General features: G+C 42.8%; 1 protein-coding gene across 2 annotated transcripts in view; it reads right to left on the reverse strand.

The window, feature by feature from the left end:
* Window positions 1-2,525: 2,525 nt before the first annotated feature.
* The window catches only part of faah2a (fatty acid amide hydrolase 2a), a 51,572-nt gene continuing 33,691 nt past the window's right edge, over window positions 2,526-20,406 (reverse strand). The window contains exons 9-11 of one of the 2 annotated variants that reach the window (XM_085995813.1): window positions 16,918-17,029; window positions 5,396-5,590; window positions 2,526-3,612 (exon numbers count right to left, since the gene is read on the reverse strand). In XM_085995813.1, coding sequence (XP_085851939.1) covers window positions 3,437-3,612; window positions 5,396-5,590; window positions 16,918-17,029 — 483 coding nt within the window. In that variant the 3' untranslated portion in view covers window positions 2,526-3,436. The remainder of the gene's footprint in view (window positions 3,613-5,395; window positions 5,591-16,917; window positions 17,030-20,406) is intronic. The other variant, XM_085995821.1, reaches the window with a different exon arrangement.

The raw sequence follows: 20,406 nt of genomic DNA on the forward strand, positions 1-20,406 counted from the left end.
AAAAACTCAATTTCTTTCTGGTATTATATCTGTTTTGTGTACACAAGGTTCTCTGACAATAGGGTTCAATCAGAGGCAACTGTAGCAAGGAAAAGAGTTATGATAGCGACTGAAAAATATGAAAGAAATTGTACTTGGCACCAATGAGGGCAAGTCAGACTTCCTATAACCTCAAATGCTACTCCAGGGATCCTGGCTTAACAAGTGAGTGTTAATTTTCATTTTAACTTAGAGGCAGAATTATAGGTGACAACAATCTCTAGGTGAAGACAACAGTCTACAAGTAGAAGCGGTACGTGAAGCTTAAATGCTACTATTCAGTATAGATAAGACTATCTGGATGGATGCAGAATGCTATGTCTGCATTCCACAAATTACATTTAAAAAAGAAAAAAAGATTTACATTAATATAGCGCCTTTCACGACCACCAGACGTCCCAAACTGCTTTACAGCCAATGAAGTAATTTTGAAGTGTAGTCACTGTTGTAATGTAGGAAACACGGCAGCCAATTTGCGCACAGCAAGCTCCCACAAACAGCAATGTGATAATGACCAGATCATGTTTTTGTTATGTTGTTGAGGGATAAATATTGGCCAGGACACCAGGGATAACTCCCCTGGTCTTCTTTGAAATAGTGCCATGGGTTCTTTTACATCCACCTGAGAGCAGATGGGGCCTTGGTTTAATGTCTCATCTGAAAGACGGCACCTCAGACAGTGCAGCACTCCCTCAGTACTGCACTGGAGTGTCAGCTCAGATTTTTGTGATCAAGTCTCTGGAGTGGGTCTTGAACCCACAACCTTCTGGGTCTGTATCAATTAACACTTTCACTCTTAAGTTCCGAAAGATTCGACTCGGGGCGGCACGGTGGTTAGCACTGTCGCCTCACAGCGCCAGGGACCCGGGTTCGAATCCGGCCTCGGGCGACTGTCTGTGTGGAGTTTGCACATTCTCCGTGTTTGCGTGGGTTTCCTCCGGGTGCTCCGGTTTCCTCCCACAGTCCAAAGATGTGCGGGTTAGGTTGATTTGGCTATGATAAATTGACCCTTAGTGTTAGGGGGTTAAATACGTGGGGTTACGGGGATAGGGTGGGATGTGTCGGTGCAGGCTCGATGGGCCGAAATGGCCTCTATCTGCACTGTGGTGATTCTGTGACTTGACCCTTATTGGTGACAGCGATTATACTTTATTCAGTGAGACTTGATACATTACTAGTATCTGAGCAGTAGTTAATAAGGCACAATCAAGTGTTATATTACCAGTTATGCCCTGTGTAGAAAGGTTGCGATCACCACGAGCAAACCCCCACCGGTCCGTTAGCCCTTTAGATTCTGCGTACGGTCGGTGTCGCATATGTGGTCCCTCTTGGCCAGTCCCAAGCTTTTCAGCTGAATACCTCTACAACCCTTACGTCTAAGAGACCACCCCCCTTATACCACTTCTTCACAGCAAAGTCTATGTGAACCAGTTAAAGAAATCATGGACTTGCACCTGAATTTCACTACTCAATTATAGGGAGGCCACATACTCACCGAGCCCACCTGCCAGTCAGGCCATCACCTCATCATTTCCTGACACCACCTGTGTTTCACTCCCTAACAATGTCTAATTCAAACGAGACATGATGTCCTTGTCCCATCATTTCTCTCACCTGGGAAGTGAACAGTTATGATTTAGCCTTTGTCCCTTTTCAGGGTCTCTGGAATCTTGCCAAGCTGGCCTTGTTGTATTACAGGCAGCTATTCTTTTATGAGAAATGCTGGAATGGTCTTTTTTAATTTTGATCAAGAAGGACCCACGAGCCTTTAGTTTTCCTCCATCTTACCTCCCAAACCAGGGCATTTTACAACAGGTTTACAAGTATTATAAGTGCAACAATTACATAATGAAATATTTAATCTACAATTAATAATCATATGAATTGATTATATTTCAGATTAGAATGTGGAGACTTTCCCCAGTATTCTCACAACCTTCTGACTCGAGGCGAGGGTGCTATCAACTGAGCCACTGGCTGACAACAAGCCTTCAGCCATAGAGTGGAGTATTTTATAATTTATGCCAAAACCTGTAAGACAGGTTATAGCAAGGTATTTGTGAACTTTGGGACTGTCCAGATAGATCGCAATAGCCTTTTACCCAATTTTATCTATCTTGTACATTTCTAAGTTTCTACCTTATCAACGTCTCTTCCATTCAAGCAGATACCCTTTACTACCTTTTCAAAGGAGTTACTAGAAGAACAATAAATTTATATGAAATATATTGTGTCATTTAGTATCTAATATTGTGAAGGGAAACAGCACAGATAGTGCAGAATATTGGGCAGCGACAACCACCTGATCATGTAATTGAGGAGTGGGAAGACTTGAAGATAGATCAGGATAAACAAGTTTCACATAACCTTGCTTGTTGAACTTCCAAAAGTGTGGCTGAATAAGTCAGGTGAACCTCAATGCAAGACCTGGTTTTGATTAACTGAGATTTCATCAAAGCAAGAATGCAGAAACACCTCTAACGCACCTCATTTAAAGTATCTTTATTGCTTACAAATTATATAAACTGGCCATCAGAATATACATATCAAAATTTACATTCCAAAGCTTTGTTACACATCAGTGAACAGTGCAATGCCATAACAAGTCCATAACGGTACATTCTTAGATTTCCACGATTTCAATCAAGTAGCTTGTTCAATCTATTTATAATAGTGCACCTGCCCTAGATTTATTTAATCGGAAGAGACAACATCACTCACAATTTTACAACTATTATTGAGCCACAATGATAAACAGCAGTGTGAAAAACACTTAGTTCTACTGAATTGCACAAGAAAAAAGACCCACTTGAAATTGGTTACAGAAAAGAAGTTGGTGGTTAAAGAAAAAGGTGTTATTTTTTAAATGACAAAAAGGTTTAAACAATTATTTCAATTAAAGCCTGCAGTTTGGAAAATAATTCTAGAGTTGCATATTCTTTCTCAGAAGGAAACTTTTGTTAAAACCTTGATCACGCTAGATTAATTTTATCTGCAAGTTATTCATAGAATGAAAGTAATGATTATACACAATTTTACACCATTAACAGTTAGAGAAACTGTTCTATATAATGTACAGACTTATCAGTTAAAGTGTTAACATAAGTGTTAATAAAAAAAAGTGCTAATATATTGGAGGGAAGTATAACTACAAGCAACATTGCCATCTTTCAAAATTGTATTTCACATTTACATTGCTATAGGATTGTTTGACAAAAAGTGATAATCTCTCTTTAAGAAATATATATATATATATATATATATTTAAATATATATATATACACACACACACACATATATACTTGAATCATATCTCTATCATTAATTAAAAGTAGCAGTGGATACAAAAAAAAGTCCTATATTTGTTGAAGCAGGAATCAGATAGTTTGAAATATATTCAGGGTGCTCCTGGATTTCGCCATCCACCGAAGGCACTCTCTAAATGTTGAGCCACACCCAGACAGAGGTGGTCATTATGGTGATTAGCTACAAGCTGAATTCCAAGAGGCAGCCCATCTTTGCTCAACCCGAGGGGACACTGGGTCACCGGCAGTCCAAGCACATTGAAAACAGCTAGAACATGAAGTTACAAACATATTAAGTCATCATTAAATGGCTTTTAAATTAAGCTTACCCAGATTATTTCTAAATACATCCAGAAAATAGAATCAGAAAACATAAATGGAAATTAGTGAAAAGCTACTCTTTACTCAGAGCGATAAATGTCTGCAATAACCTACCAAACAAGGCAAAAACATTATAGATATTCAAAATACAATTAGATGCCATGATGGTGGAATTAATACACTATGGAGATGAGGTTTGATGTTGCTTTTTGGCCCTTTCTCATCTCCGACATTTATGTTAAGTTCTTAAACTTAAAGATTTAAACATTACTAATGTGCTACCAGATAATATTTATTAAATAGAATTGTTAAGTATTACTAACACTGCTGATAGAGAGTCCTGTCATCATAATTCAAGTTACCACCCCCCCCCCACCACCAGAGAAGATTAATTTAAAGAACTATTTCAAGTTAAACTGCAACTACAGGACAGACGTGCAAACTGGTAAGAGCTATCTTTTGCCCTGCCAGTACACTTTACACCTAATCCCAGCCTATTACCATCTCGTCTAGCTTCTAATCTCTTTTACTTCTTTTGGTTCTTTTATTCTTTTGTCCGATCGCAGCCCTGCCTTCGATCTAGTTCCTTTTCTCTCCAGTTTTGAAGAAGGGTCAAACCCGAAATGTCAACTCAAATTTCTCTCCACGGATGCTGCCTGACCTGCTGAGTTTTTCCAGCATTTTCTGTTGTTATTTCGGATTTCCAACATCTGCAGTATTTTGCTATCGTACTGGTAAGAGAAGTGTTCAGGACCAGGAAGCACTTCAAGCAGAGAGTGACTATCACTTGGAATAACCTTCCAGGTAGGGTACTGGATACAAAGGCTCTGGAATCATTCAAGAGGCAGCTAGATAATGTGACTGAGAGGGGTAGATAATGTGACTGAGAGGGGTAGGAGCACCATCAGTTTCTGTAGAAAGATAACCTAGATGGGTTGTGTAGGCTCCTTCATCTGTACTTATTTGTGTCAATGTGCCAGCATGTTCCTGTTAAATCCTCAATGGAAAGCTTTCAGGGTCAAAGACTGATAACCAGCTCCCATAGATATATTACTGGGCCACCACTCTGTATCCAATAGTACAGACAGCAAGTCATGAAATCAGGAAGTATCGATTCTAAGGAACCAGGTTGAGTCAATTCAACCAGCTTAATTGGAGACTTCCAAAATTACCAATTTGGGGGCACAGTCTTTCAAAATGGCCTCTAAAAGATCAAGGGTTGCTCTGGGCACTCAGACAAGCTGATAGAAAGGATAAAACAGGAAGTCATACTGTGCTTTGACGAGAAACATGGCAAAAACCAAGAATGGTTAATTGTGAAATATATTTTGGCACTTTGAGCGATGCTTATATCCAAAAATGTCAGCAAAAGTAAAAATGGCAAGTGCATAAAAAAAATATTTGACCAATGAAGGTGAATCACACAAGTCTGAAGTTGGCAATTTGCCCAATTAATTGCCTCAGTACGTACTAATAGTATGTGTAGGTTTGGAAGGAAGTTGTAAATTATGTACTGCACACTTTAGATCGACTTATTTCAGACCAAGTACAATAGATTCCTAAGGAGATGCTGAAGATCACAGTAACTACCAAAACTTTTGAATTCTGTTCTTTAGCAAGAAAAGCTGTAAAATACACTTTTTCTTTATAATAAAGGACTTTTTTAAATTTACACCATATTGTTTAAGATTTTGAAGTTTAAAAAGTATTCAACTTTGTGTGCTACTTACCTGTGTATGCAAAGTTGAAAGGCATAAGTTTAGGGTGGTGGTGTCTGGGTGCAATTTTTGGATGGGATGGGTATAAAAATACACCATCATCTCCTAGTAGACTGGAAAACTCAGCTTGAAGACTCTGACACATGTTTATCAGCTTAGCATTACTACGGTGATTTATCATGGCCAAATCCTCTACAATACCAAGACCTATATTAAGAAACAGAATAAACTACATCAGGTATGTCCAGGCAATAGTATTTAATTAACTTACAGTACGATTTACAAGTTTATAAAGGATGTCAATGATACAAAATGTACCGAGACTACTATACCCAATCATGTTGATGGTCTTGCAAGACTATATTATGCCTTATGTTAATGGATTCAGGCAAAGAAAATTCCTCTGCACAACTTCCCGATATTGCAAACTGAAGATACCACATCGCCTCCAGTTTAAAAAAAACACACTTGCACAAGTGGACTCAATTGTTTAACACAAGTGACAAACTCACACACTGAATTAGTGCTGTAATGTTACCAGGATGTGTGTGGTATTCTACTTAAAAGCCAATTAAGGTTAGATTATCTATATTTGGTTCCAAGACATCTTTTCCAAAGCAATTTATCCTCCATTCTTTAGTATAGGCCCATCATTAAAGGAAAAAAATCACACAAGAATGTCTTTTTAATCCGTAGATTGCGACTTCCAGAGAACTTTCTCCAGGCTCCCTAAGCCAGCCAGCTTTTTCATTTTTCAGCACGGAGATGCTGAAACAAACTCTAATATTGCAATCATAAAAGCTACTCATAAAGCTGTTAGGAGTAGCTTCTACTGTAACATGATACAACTACAAAGTGTGAAAAAAGGTTTATTGCAAAAACCTTAAGCATTTCATGTCTGCTCACCCTATCTTGTGTCTAGGATTTTAATTATACCTCCCCCCCACACCAATACATATCCAATAGTTTTTCCCCCATAAAACTTTCCATTCAAATGAGTTTAAACATTTCTCTTACAATTCTTACTGCATCATTACAGCTCTCACTGTCTGACTGAAAAAATCCATCACGACTCATTTGCTGCTATTTGCTGAAGCATCCGGGAAGGCGCCGAATACCGAATCTCTTCGCCGGGAGCAAGTGGAAGCCAAGCGTAAACAGCGGAAGGAGCGCATGTCAACCCAAGCAGCCCACCCGCCCCTTCAACCACCGTCTGCCCCAACTGTGACAGAGACTGTAGGTCCCGCATTGGACTCATCAGTCACCGGAGAACTCATTTTTAATGTGGAAGCAAGTCATCCTCGGTTCAGAGGGTTTGCCTAAGAAGAAGAAATAAAATGACCTCATGCCTCCTGAGCCAGTTTCCCATACCCATGGCACCTTGAATAAAAACTTGTCTATACATATAGTGTACCAGGGATGGATTCAGGGAAGGGCTAGCTTGACTGAAGCACAGGCTGGAACAATTATATTTCTGGTTAGCTATGTGCCCAATGTTTATAGGCCCAATTTTCTGCCTTGGTCAACACACTGACCATAGAAGGCAAGGAGAAAGCACTGTTTGAAGCTGCCAAGTGTGTGTATGTGGAGGGGAGGGGAGGGGCAGAGTTTAAGAACATGCTTGCAGGACACTTCAATACTGGAAGAATTCTGCTACAGTCAAATCCACCCAAACCCTGATACACAAGCATAGGCTTGAAAAACCACTATGGAAGCAGATTCAGCAAATGGCCTCACTAGAAGAGCAATGGTGCATGTTATGCTTTTGGATCTTTTCTACCCTTCATACTCTAGATTTTTGGATTTGCTAATATGCTAGTTAAGACAGGGGTGCACTTTACCACAGATATTGATTTCAGACTAGTATGCATAGGGTGAGATGATCAGTCAGTAGATGTGCTACACTGCTTACTGTGCCTCAGGCTAAAGTCAGCAGCAAATTGTGCAGGGCTTCACTCCCCCATAGCTAACTTCTGATGCTATCAGTGCCTGAGTATCTGCTTTCCCTTAACATTAAGATTGAAAGAGTCTCCAGGAGGTTCACTGTATAGCCCGAGTACTTTTAAAGTCTTGGACGCGGCATGCATTCTACCTCAGTAAAAAGTCAAAGTGGTACAAGACTACCTACTCAAGGCAATTTCACTTCTTGCTTCAATGCAGTTTTAAACCACTTTGCAATGGCACAAACGTAGCAGTATAATTGCACTTTAATACATCTATTCGGATGAGATGGAAAAGATCCCATGGCACTATTTTGAAGAAGAGCAGGGGAGTTATCCCCAGTGCCCTGGCCAATATTTATCCCTCAATCAACATAACAAAAACAGATGATCTGGTCATGATCACATTGCTGGTTTTGGGAGCTTGCTGAGCACAAATTGGCTGCCGTGTTTCCTACAGTGCAACAGTGACTACACTTCAAAAAATATTTCATTGGCTGTAAAGCGCTTCGAGACCTCCGGTGATTGTGAAAGGCGCTATATAACATCATAAATTCATAGAATAGTTACAGCACAGATGGAGGCCATTCGATCAGTCGAGCCATGCCGGCTCTCTGCAAGAGCACATCAGCGAGTCCCACACCCCCACCCTTTCCCTGTAGCCCTGTAAAATGTTTTCCTTCAGGTACTTATCCAATTCCCTTCTGAAAGCCACAATCGAATCTGCCTCCACCACCCTTTCAGGCAGTGCATTCCAGATCATAACCACTGGCTGCGTAAAAAAGTTTATCCTCATGCCGTCTTTGGTTCTTTTGCCAATCACCTTAAATCTGTCCCCTCTGGTTCTCGACCCTTCTGCCAATGGGAACAGTTTCTCTCTATCTACTCTGTCTAGACCCCTCATGATTTTGAACACCTCTATCAAATCTCCTCTCAACCTTCTCTGTTCTAAGGAGAACAATGGGCAGCACGGTGGCATAGTGGTTAGCACTGTTGTCTCACAGCGCCAGGGACCCGGGTTCGAATCCGGCCTCGGGCGACTGTCTGTGTGGAGTTTGCACATTCTCCCCGTGTTTGCGTGGGTTTTCTCCGGGTGCTCCGGTTTCCTCCCACAGTCCAAAGATGTGCAGGTTAGGTTGATTGGCTATGATAAATTGACCCTTAGTGTTAGGGGGATTAAATACGTGGGGTTACGGGGATAGGGTGGGATATGTGTTGGTGTAGGGGTTACGGGGATCGGGTGGGATATGTGTCGGTGCCGGCTCGATGGGCCAAAATGGCCTCTATCTGCACTGTGGGGTTTCTGTGAGTTCTGTGAGTGAGTTCTCCAGTCTATCCACGTAACTGAAGGCCCTCATCCCTGGAATCATTCTCGTAAATCTTTTCTGCACCCTCTCTAAGGCCTTCACATCCTTCCGAAAGTGCGGTGCCCAAACTTGGACACAATACTCCAGTTGTGGCCGAACCAGTGTTTATAAAGGTTCAATATAACTTCCTTGCTTTTTTACTCTGTGCCTCTATTTATAAAGCCAAGGATCCTGTATGCTTTTTTAACTGCTTTCTCAACCTGCCCTGCCACCTTCAACAATTTGTGCATATATACCCCCAGGTCTCTCTGTTCCTTCACCCCTTTTAGAAATTTACCCTTTAGTTTATATTGTCTCTCCTCGTTCTTCCTACCAAAATGTATCACTTTGCACTTTCCTGCGTTAAATTTCATCTGCCAAGCGCCCACCCATTCCACCAGCCTGTCTATGTCCTCTTGAAGTCTATCACTATCCTCCTCACTGTTCACTATAGTTCCAAGTTTTGTGTCATCTGCAAATGTTTTAATTGTGCCCCATACACCCAAGTCCAAGTCATTAATATATATCAAGAAAAGCAGTAGTCCTAGTACTGACCCCTGGGGAACACCACTGTATGCCTTCCTCCAGTCCAAAAAACAACCGTTCACCACTACTCTCTGTTTCCTGTCACTTAGCCAATTTCATATCCATGCTGTCACTGTCCCTTTTATTCCATGGGCTTCAACTTTGCCAGCAAGCCTATTATGTGGTACTTTATCAAACGCCTTTTGGAAATCCATGTACACATCAACCGCATTGCCCTCATCAGCCCTCTCTGTTAACTCATCAAAAAACTCAATCAAGTTAGTTAAACATGATTTGCCTTTAACAAATTTGAGCTGGCTTTCCTTAATTAATCCACACTTGTCCAAGTGACTGCTAATTTTGTCCCAGATTATCATTTCTAAAAGCTTCCCCACCATCGAGGTTAAACTGACTGTCCTGTAGTTGCTGGGTTTATCCTTACTCCCTTTTTTGAACAAGGGTGTAACATTTGCAATTCTCCAGTCCTCTGACACCACCCCCATATCTAAGGAGGATTGGAAGATTATGGCCAGTACCTCTGCAATTTCCACCTTTACTTCCCTCAGCATTCTAGGATGCATCCCATCCAGTCCTGGTGAATTATCTACTTTAAGTACAGCCAGCCTTTCTAGTACTTCCTCTATCAATTTTTAGCCCATCCAGTATCTCAACTACCTCCTCTTTCACTATGACTTTGGCAGCATCTTCTTCCTTGGTAAAGACAGCTGCAAAGTACTCATTTAGTACCTCAGCCATGCCCTCTGCCTCCATGCGTAGGTCTCCTTTTTGGTCCCTAATCGGCCCCACTCGTCCTACTACACGTTTACTAATTATATGCCTATAGAAGACTTTTGGATTACCTTTTATGTTAGCTGCCAATCTATTCTCATACTCTCTCTTTGTCCCTCTTATTTCCTTTTTCACTTCCCCTCTGAACTTTCTATATTCAGCCTTGTTATCACTTGTATTCTCAACCTGACATCTGTCGTATGCTCCCTTACTCTCTATCTCTTTCATCATCCAGGGAACTCTGGCTTTGGTTGCCCTACCTTTCCCCCTAGTGGGAATGTACCTCGACTGTACCCGAACCATCTGCTCTTTAAATGCAGCCCATTGTTCGATTACAGTTTTGCCTGCCAATCTTTGATTCCAATTTACCCCGGGCCAGATCTATTTTAAACCCACTAAAATTAGCCCTCCTCCAATTAAGTATTTTTACTCTAGATTGCTCCTTGTCCTTTTCCACAGCTAATCTAAACCTTATACCACTGTTCCCTAAATGTTCCCCTACTGACACTTGCTCCACTTGACCCACCTCATTCCCCAGAACCAGATCCAGCAATGCCTCTTTCCTCGTTGGGCTGGAAATGTACTGATCCAGAATGTTCTCCTGAACACACTTCAGAAATTCTTCCCCCTCTCTGCCCTTTACACTATTACTATCCCAGTCTAGATTAGGATAGTTGACATCCCCCATCATCACTGCTCTATAGTTCTTGCACCTCTCTAATTTCTCTGCAAATTTGCTCCTCTGTATCCTTCCCACTAGTTGGTGGCCTATAGAATACACCCAGTAGTGTAATGGCACCTTTATTATTTCTTAACTCTAACCAAATAGATTCTGTCCCTGACTCCTCCAGGACATCCTTTCTCGCCAGCACTGACATGTTCTCCTTAATCAATACTGCCACCCCATCTCATTTCTTTCTTTCCCTACCTTTCCTGAACATCTTATATCCAGGAATATTTAGTACCCAAACCTGCCCTTTTTTGAGCCAGGTCTCAGTTATCACCATGATGACATCATATTCCCAAGTGGCTATTTGTGCTCGCAGCTCACCAACCTTATTTACCACGTTTCGTGCATTTACACACATGCACTGTAAACCTATCTTAGACCTTCTTGTATTCTCTTAATCTGCCCCCACCTAATACCATACTACTACTTACTCTAGTGCTATCTGTCTCTCCCAATCCTTTGTGCACCTTGTTTCTCCTTTCTATTGCTATATCCTGGTGCCCATCCCCCTGCCAAATTAGTTTAAACCCTCTCCAACAGCACTAGCAACCCCTCCTCACAAAGATATTGGTCCTGGCTCTGTTAAGATGCAACCCGTCCGGCTTGTACATGTCCCACCTCCCCCAGAACTGGTCCCAATGTGCCAGGAATCTAAAGCCCTCCCTCCTGCACCATCTCTCCAGCCATGCATTCATCTGCTCTATCCTCCTTTTTCTATACTCACTAGTTCGTGGCACCTGCAGCAATCCAGAGATTACTACCTTTTGAGGTCCTGCTTATTAATCTCTTTCCTACCTCCCTAAAATCTGCTTGCAGAACCTCATCCCTCTTTCTACCTGTCGTTGATATGGACCACAACCTCTGGCAGTTCACCCTCCCCCTTCAGAATGTTCAGCAGCCGTTCGGTGATATCGTTGACCCTGGCACCAGGGAGGCAACATACCATCCCTGGAATCACGTCTGCAGCCGTAGAAACGCCTGTTTGTTCCCCTAACTATTGAAACCCATATCAGTATTGGTTTCTCGATCTTCCTCCTCCCCCCCTCCCCCATACAGCTGAGCCACCCGTGGTGCCGTGGACTTGGCTCTGGCTGCACTCCCCAGATGAACCATCGCTCTCACCAGTATTAAGAACTGAATAGGATCTGATCTGATCGCCATTACGAGGCGTGGCTGCAAAGTGACCAGGGCTGGGAACTGAATATTCCAGGGTATTTGACAATTCGGAAGGATAGAAAGAAAGGAAGGAAAGGGAGGTGGGGTGGGGTGGCTTTGTTGGTAAAGGATGGGATCAATGCAGTGGTGAGAAATGATATTGGCTCAGAAGATCAAGATGTAGAATCGGTTTGGGTGGAGATAAAAAAATGGGGAAAAAGTCTCTGGTGGGCGTAGTCTACATGCCCCCTGAGCAGTAGCAATACTGTTGGACAGAGTATAAATCAACATATAATGGAGGCCTGTAAAAAAGGTACAGTAATAATCATGGATGATTTTAATCTCCATATTGATTGGACAAATCAAATTGGCCATGGTAGCCTTGAAGAGGAGTTCATAGAGTGTATCCGGGATGGTTTCCTAGAACAGTATGTCGTGGAACCAACCAGGGAGCAGGCTATCTTGGATCTGGTACTGTGTAATGAGACAGAATTAATAAATGATCTCATAGTAAAGGATCCTCTAGGAAAGAGTGATCATAGCATGGTTGAATTTCAAATTCATTTGGAGGGTGAGAAAGTTGGGGAAATTGACGGGATTGAAGGCCGATAAATCCCCAGGGCCTGATAATCGACATCTTAGGGTACTTAAGGAAGTGGCCCTAGAAATAGTAGATGCATTGCTGGTAATCTTCCAAAATTCTATAGACTCTGGAACCGTTCCCATGCATTGGAGGGTAACTAATGTAACCCCACTATTCAAAAAAGGTGGTAGAGAGAAAACGGGGAATTATAGACTGGTAAGCCTGACATCAGTAGTGAGGAAAATGCTGGAGTCCATTATAAAAGATGTAATAGCAGAGCACTTGGAAAACAGTGACAGGATCGGACAAAGTCAACATGGATTTACAAAAGGTAAATTGTGCTCGACTAATCTACTGGAATTTTTTGAGGATGTAACTGGTAGAATAGATAAGGTAGAACCAGTGGATGTGGTGTATTTGGACTTTCAGAAGACTTTCGATAAGGTTCCGCATAAGAGATTAGCATGTAAAGTTAAAGCACATGGGATTGGGGGTAAGGTACTGACTTGGATAGGAGAACTGGTTGGCAGACAGGAAGCAAAGAGTTGGAATAAACAGTTCTTTTTCCGAGTGGCAGGCAGTGACTAGTGGGGTACCGCGGGGATCGGTGCTAGGACCCCATCTATTCACAATATATATTAATGATCTAGATGAGGGAACTAGATGTAATATCTCCAAGTTTGCAGACGACATAAAGCTGGGTGTGCTGTGAGGAGGATGCCGAGAAACTCCAGTATGATTTGGACAGGTTGGGTGACTGGGCAGTTGCATGGCAGATGCAGTATAATGTGGATAAATGCGAGGTTATCCACTTTGGTGGCAAAAACAGGAAGGCAGATTATTATCTCAACGGCAATAGATTGGGAGAAGGGGAAGTGCAACGAGACCTGGGTGTCCTTGTGCACCAGTCACTGAAGGTAAGCATGCAGGTGCAGCAGGCGGTTAAGAAGGCAAATGGTATGTTGGCCTTCATAGCGAGGGGATTAGAGTACAGGAGCAAGGATGTCTTGCTGCAGTTGTACAGGGCCTTGGTGAGACCACACCTTGAGTATTGTGTGCAGTTTTGGTCGCCTTATCTGAGGAAGGATGTTCTCGCCATGGAGGGAGTACAGCGAAGATTCACCAGACTGATACCTGGGATGGCAGGAATGACGTATGAGGAGAGGTTGGGTCGATTGGGCTTATATTCGCTGGAGTTTAGAAGAATGAGAGGGGATCTCATTGAAACTTATAAAATTCTAACAGGACTAGATACAGAAAGGATGTTCCCGATGGCGGGGGAGTCCAGAACCAGGGGTCACAGTCTAAGGATAAGGGGTAAGCCATTTAGGACAGAGATGAAGAGGAATTTCTTCACCCAGAGAGTGGTGAACCTGTGGAATTCTTTACCACAGAAGGCAGTTGAGGCCAATTCATTAAATATATTCAAGAAGGAGTTAGATATATTTCTTAAGGCTAAAGGGATCAAGGGATATGGGGAGAAAGCAGGGACAGGGTACTGAATTTGAATGATCAGCCATGATCTCATTGAATGGCAGAGCAGGCTCGAGGGGCCGAATGGCCTACTCCTGCTCCTATCTTCTATGTTTCTATGTATCTCCAACCAGTGTCCTGATCTTAAACAAAGACAATTACAATGGCATGAGGGCAGAACTGGTTAAAGTGGACTGGAAAAATAAATTAAAGGGTAAGACAGTTGAAATGCATCTAAGGACATATTTCATAACTCTCAACAAAAATATATTCCAGTGAGAAAGAAAGATTTTAAGAGAAGGGAGCACCATCCGTGGCTAACTAAGGAAGTAAAGTATGGTATCAAATTGAAAACAAAGGTATACAATGTTGCCAAGAATGGTGGGAGGCCAGAGGATTGGGAAATTTTTTTAAACCAGCAAAGGATGACTAAAAAAATAATGAGGGGGAAGATGAATTATGAGAGTAAACTGGCAAGAAATATTAAAACAGACAGTAAGAGCTTCTACAGGTATATAAAAAGGAAGAGGGTAGCTAAAGTAAATGTTGGTCCCTTAGAGGATGAGACTGGGGAATTAATAATGGGGAACGGGGAAATGGCAGAGACTCTGAACAAATATTTTGTATCTGTCTTCACGGTAGAAGACACTAACAGCATCCCAATAATGGATAGTCAAGGGGCCACAGGGAGGGGGAAACTAAAGACAATCACCATCACTAAGGAAAAAGTACTTGGTAAAATAATGGGACTAAAAGATGACAAGTCCCCATGACCAGATGGCCTGCATCCCAGGGTCTTAAAAGAAGTGGCTGCAGAGATAGTGGATGCATTGGTTGCAATATACCAAAATTCCCTGGACTCTGGAGAGGTCCCAGCAGATTGGAAAACCGCTAATGTAACACCCCTCTTTAAGAAAGGAGGGAGACAGAAAGCAGGAAACTATAAACCAGTTAGCCTAACATGTGTCGTTGGGAAAATGCTGGAGTTCATCATTAAGGAAGCAGTAGTGGGACATTTAGAAAATCATAACACAATCAAGCAGAGTCAGCATGGTTTTATGAAAGGGAACTCATGTTTACCAAATTTGCTGGAGTTCTTTGAGGAAGTAACGAGCAGGGTGGACAAAGGTGAATTTGGATTTCCAGAAGGCATTCGATAAGGTGCCACATAAAAGGTTACTGCATAAGATAAGAGCTCATGGAGTTGGGGGTAATACATTAGCATGGATAGAGAATTGGCTAACTAACAGAAAGCAGAGAGTTGGGATAAATGGCTCATTTTCCGGTTGCCAAACGGTAACTAGTGGGGGGCCACAGGGATCGGTGCTGGGGCCTCAACTATTTACAATCTACATTAATGACTTGGATGAAGGGACCGAGTGTAATGTAGCCAAGTTTGCGGATGATGCAAAGATGGGTGGGAAAGCAAGTTGTGCAGAGGACTCAAAGAATCTGCAAAGGGATATAGACAGGCTAAGTGAGTGGGCAAACATTTGGCAGATGAAGTATAATGTGGGAAAGTGCGAGGTTATCCACTTTGGTAAGAAAAATAAAAAAGCAAATTATTTAAATGGAGATTACAAAATACAGTTCAGAGGGACCTGGGGGTCTTTGTGCATGAAACACAAAAAGTTAGCATGCAGGTACAGCAAGTAATCAAAAAGGCAAATGGAATGTTGGCCTTAATTGCAAGGGGGCTGGAGTATAAAAGCAGGGAAGTCCTGCTACAACTGTACAGGGTATTGGTGAGACCACACCTGGAGTACTGCGTACATTTTTGGTCTCCTTATTTAAGGAAGGCTATACTTGCATTGGAGGCACTTCAGAAATGATTAACTAGGTTAATTCCAGAGAGGAGGGGGTTGATTTATGAAGAAAGGTTGGGCCTATACTAATTGGAATTTAGAAGAATGAGAGGTGATCTTATTGAAACATATAAGATACTGAGGGGGCTCGACAAGGTAGATGCAGAGAGGATGTTTCCCCTCGTGGGGAAATCTAGAACTTGGGGGCATAGTCTCAGAATAAAGGGTCGCCCTTTTAGAACTGAGATGAGGAGGAATTGCTTCTCTCAGAGGGTCGTAAATCTGTGGAATTCTCTGCCCCAGAGAGCCGTGGAGGCTGGGTCATTAAATACATTTAAGGTGGAGATAGACAGATTTTTTGAAAGATAAAGGAGTGAAGGGTTATGAGGAGCGGGCAGGGAAGTGGCTTTGAGCCCGAGATCAGCCATGATCTTACTGAATGGCGGAGCAGGCTCGAGGGGCCAAGTGGCCTATTCCTGCTCCTATTTCCGATGTTCTTATGAATACCGGTTAGAGAGCGAGAAGCACTCAGGGGACTCCTGCACTACCTGCCTGTCTGGCGGTCACCCCTTCCCGCTCTGCCTGCACACTCTTAAGCTGCGGGGTGACCACCTTCGGAAACGTGCTATCGACATAGCTCTCAGCCTCACGGATGCACCGCAATGACACCAGCTGCTGCTCAAGCTCCGAAACATGGAGCTCAAGCTCCTCCAGCTGATGACACTTCCTGCACATGTAGTAGTCCAGGACAAGGAAAGCGTCCTGGAGTTCCCACATGGCACAAGATGTGCATTCCACGGGACTAAGGTGCCTTGCCATGCCTCTATTTAATAGACTATTAACTAACTTAACAGAAATAAATTCAAGAATTTAAAAAAAAACAATCACCAGCTACTCACCAATCAGCGCCTTCCCTTGTGTTGATGTCACTTTAGGTTTTTTTTTTTTTTTTTTTATAAACCTCGCTTCCCAGCGCTCGTGCTCACCTTTATCTCTGGTCACTCCTCTCGCTCTCCTGCAGGTCCGCTATCGGGCCTACCTTTATCTCCGACCGCTCCGCTCACTCTCCCGCAAGTCCGTTCTCGGACCTACCTTAATCTTCGGCCGCACCTCTCGCTCTCCTATAAATGCAAGTCTGTTTTTTTCTTTTAACGCAGATGAAGTGCATTCTGCCAAGGTAGTCTTTACCTATTACAGGAAGTGTGTGTTGCGATAGTCCCAGAATCTTTTTCCCCAGTTCCCACAGCGGCTTCATCTCCTTCCTACAGTCTCCCATCAAATTTTTGAAAGACTCGGGTTCCTGTTAAAATAATGTACATGATATACAAAAATGTAACTTATTATGGGTCTAATTAAAACAGATAGTTATCTTATCTACACAGGAAGAAAAATCTCCAAACATTAGAAAACCAAACTAAATTGGCTTAGGTCAGAACTTGGCCAAGCTTTGCATAGTCAAATCTATTTATGTGCAAAATTTAAAAGGCTCAGTTGTGTCTCAGGCACCTTTCTTGCCCCCCTCCCTCCCACAATTCATACAAAGATGGTACTGTCTATCCTTACTCATTTCACATAAGTACAGATGTTGGAGTTATTCAGCCCATCTAGATCAACCTTCAATAGAACAATCTCTCCCCATCACAGCATCCAACTGCCTCGAGTTTTCACCTCCACTAGATAGGAACAGGAGCAGCACATTTGGCCCGCCCCTCAAGCCTGTTCTGCCATTCTATTAAATCATGGCTGATCTGTGCCACAAATCCATTTACCTGCCTTTGCTCCACATCACTTGATAATATCAACATTAAACATAGGCTCCTAATCTGCTCCCACTTAGTGACACCTACATCTACTACAGATTTAATATGCAAATTGTGACCAGAGGTGTAGGCAAAATTCCCAGCATCCCTCAACTCCTCAATCCTGTATGACTCAGGGAATAAGTCCTTCGGTCTATAACCTGCTTTCACCTTCCACCCAATTGATTTAGATATGCTCTTTAAATAACAGTGCTAACCAAATCAGTTTACAACTTGGGCCTGCTTATGCATCAAGAATTTTACAGTAAGGACCATATTCCTTTGAGGTGTGTGAGCTGACCCCTGTAAGAAAGAGGTCTGGTATGCAAGAGATGGAGTAAGATTAAAGACTACCATTTTAGGGTATCTGTTACCTCTGACCTCAATTTCTTGTGATAAGCTATTATGCTGGGGACTGCCGTGCCAGACGGTTTCATTGCAATGGTTTTACAAAGAGCCTTGTGTCAACATGTCTGCTGCCATCAGTCCCAAGATTCATATCCAATGTCGAGCCTGAATTTTGCATATTATTTTGAGATCAGAACATCCAACCTGAATAACCCCAATATAACCCTAGCCATACTAAACTTATGCCTCAACTTGCCAGGAACTGCACCCTATGGAGGTTTGAAGGTCGAGAGCTGGAGAGACAGTTTGAAGGTCGAGAGCTGGAGTGACAGTTTGAAGGTCGAGAGCTGGAGTGAGCAGTTTGAAGGTCGAGAGCTGGAGTGAGCAGTTTGAAGGTCGAGAGCTGGAGTGAGCAGTTTGAAGGTCGAGAGCTGGAGCGACAGTTTGAAGGACGAGAGCTGGAGTGACAGTTTGAAGGACGAGAGCTGGAGTGACAGTTTGAAGGACGAGAGCTGGAGTGACAGTTTGAAGGACGAGAGCTGGAGCGGAACCCGGTTACCAGGACGCCAAGTTGGACAGCCAGGGGTAATGTGCAGGCCAGGTGTGTGGAAGAAACCGAGAGGAAACATCGAGAAAGACAGAGGAAACATCGAGAGAAAGAGAGAGGGGAAACATCGAGAGAGACCAAGATGGAAACATCGAGAAAGACTGAGGGGGCACTTTATTTATTTAATTTTATTAATTAATTAAGTTTATTTAATTATAAGTTGCGAGTTCCTCACGATGCTCTCCCAGTGCAGCCACCCTGTATGTAACCAGAGATTATTCTAGAAGCCTGGGTAGAAATGTCAATGTAATTACTGTAGAAATTACTTTTTTTTTTACATTATTGCTTGTTCATTTTATGTGCTGTCTTTTTATGTCTTTTATTTATTTTATGTCTGCTTTATTTATATTTAAAGTATGTATGCGTGTATATGTCGGTATGTGTTTTTTTGTGATGGCGCCGATGAAGATGGCTGCCGTCCTTGCGAGCTCCGTGCGTACCAGGCAGCTAAGTGTTCTTGCTGCTTGGTGCTCTCGGCTCGTCAAGAAAAAAGCATTTCACTGACTAGATTACACTTCTTGTATTTAGTTATGTGACCAATAAAATTGAAATTGAATTGAAATTGAAATTGAATAAAAATTGAAATTGAATTGGAGTGTGATGGAATACTCTCCACTTGCCTGGATGAGTGCAGCTCCAACAACACAAGAAGCTCGACATCATCCAGGACAAAGCAGCCCGCTTGATTGGCACCCCATCCACAACCTTAAATATTCACTCCCTCCACCACTGGTGTACCGTGGCTGCAGTGTGTACCATCGACAAGATGCACTGCAGCAACTCACCAAGGCTTCTTCGGCAGCACCTCCCAAACCCGTGACCTCTTCCACCTAGAAGGACAAGGGCCGCAGGCGCATGGCAACACCACCACCTCCAAGTCACACACCATCCTAACTTAGAAGTATATCACCAATCCTTCATCGTCGCTGGGTCAAAATCCTGGAACTCCCTCCCTAACAGCACTGTGGGAGTACCTTCACCACACGGAGTGCAGCGGTTCAAGGCGGCTGCTCACCATCACCTTCTCAAGGGCAACTAGGGATGGGCAATAAATGCTGGCATTGCCGGCAACGCCCTGATCCCACAAACAAATTTTTAAAAAACTTGTGTAATTAGGAGTTTTCTTTAATTTGCAATATAACCCAGTCTCACTAGAAAACAGAACTGATGCTGTACACTGCCCTTGGTATCCTCAAAAGCTGTAATCCATCCAGATAAGGAAATGCATGAATGTGCCTAAATCGGCGAAGTGCTGATGTTACAGACTGATGCTTGGTGAGCACCCTGGATGCCAAAAGTGAAATCCTGCCACTTTGAGCTTCAGTGACTTTTTTTCTGGGACTATCAGAATCCGGTTATGAAAGTCTGCATCCTTGCAGCCAGAGCTGCTAGTCAGTCTTCCAGAAACATCAACCAACATATCTGGGTTAGTGTGATTGGTTTGAACTCTTACTGCAATTTGGAAGTCAGAACTCTTGCATCCAAGTGCATGGAATATAATCCTCCCAAACCTTTCAGAACCACAGCAATGAACAGGGGAACCCTGAATTGCCTCAACTTGGCCCTTCCCATAGCCTGTGAAGGCAGCAGTTTGTGCAACTCATTGGCTATGAAATTCTGATCTGCATACTCACTGCATCGCCCCCCACCCCCAAAAAATAATTACCCCACAGGGTCTTGGGGAAATCACACAAAATAGAGAATACAGCCTTCCTTTGATCTCTTACCCCTACATAGAATCAGACAAGGTTCCACTTGCTTAAAAACTATCAGCCAGAAGTACTGAGTGGATGATCCATATCGGCCTCCTCCTGAGGTCCCCACCATCACAGAAGCCAGTCTTCAGCCAATTCGATTCACTCCACGTGATATCAAGAAACGGCTGAGCGCACTGGATACAGCAATGGCTATGGACCACGACAA

Source organism: Somniosus microcephalus, chromosome 1 (assembly GCF_052327205.1).
Source record: "Somniosus microcephalus isolate GS21.2 chromosome 1, FLI_Smic_1.0, whole genome shotgun sequence".
Classification (NCBI taxonomy): Eukaryota; Metazoa; Chordata; class Chondrichthyes; order Squaliformes; family Somniosidae; genus Somniosus; species Somniosus microcephalus.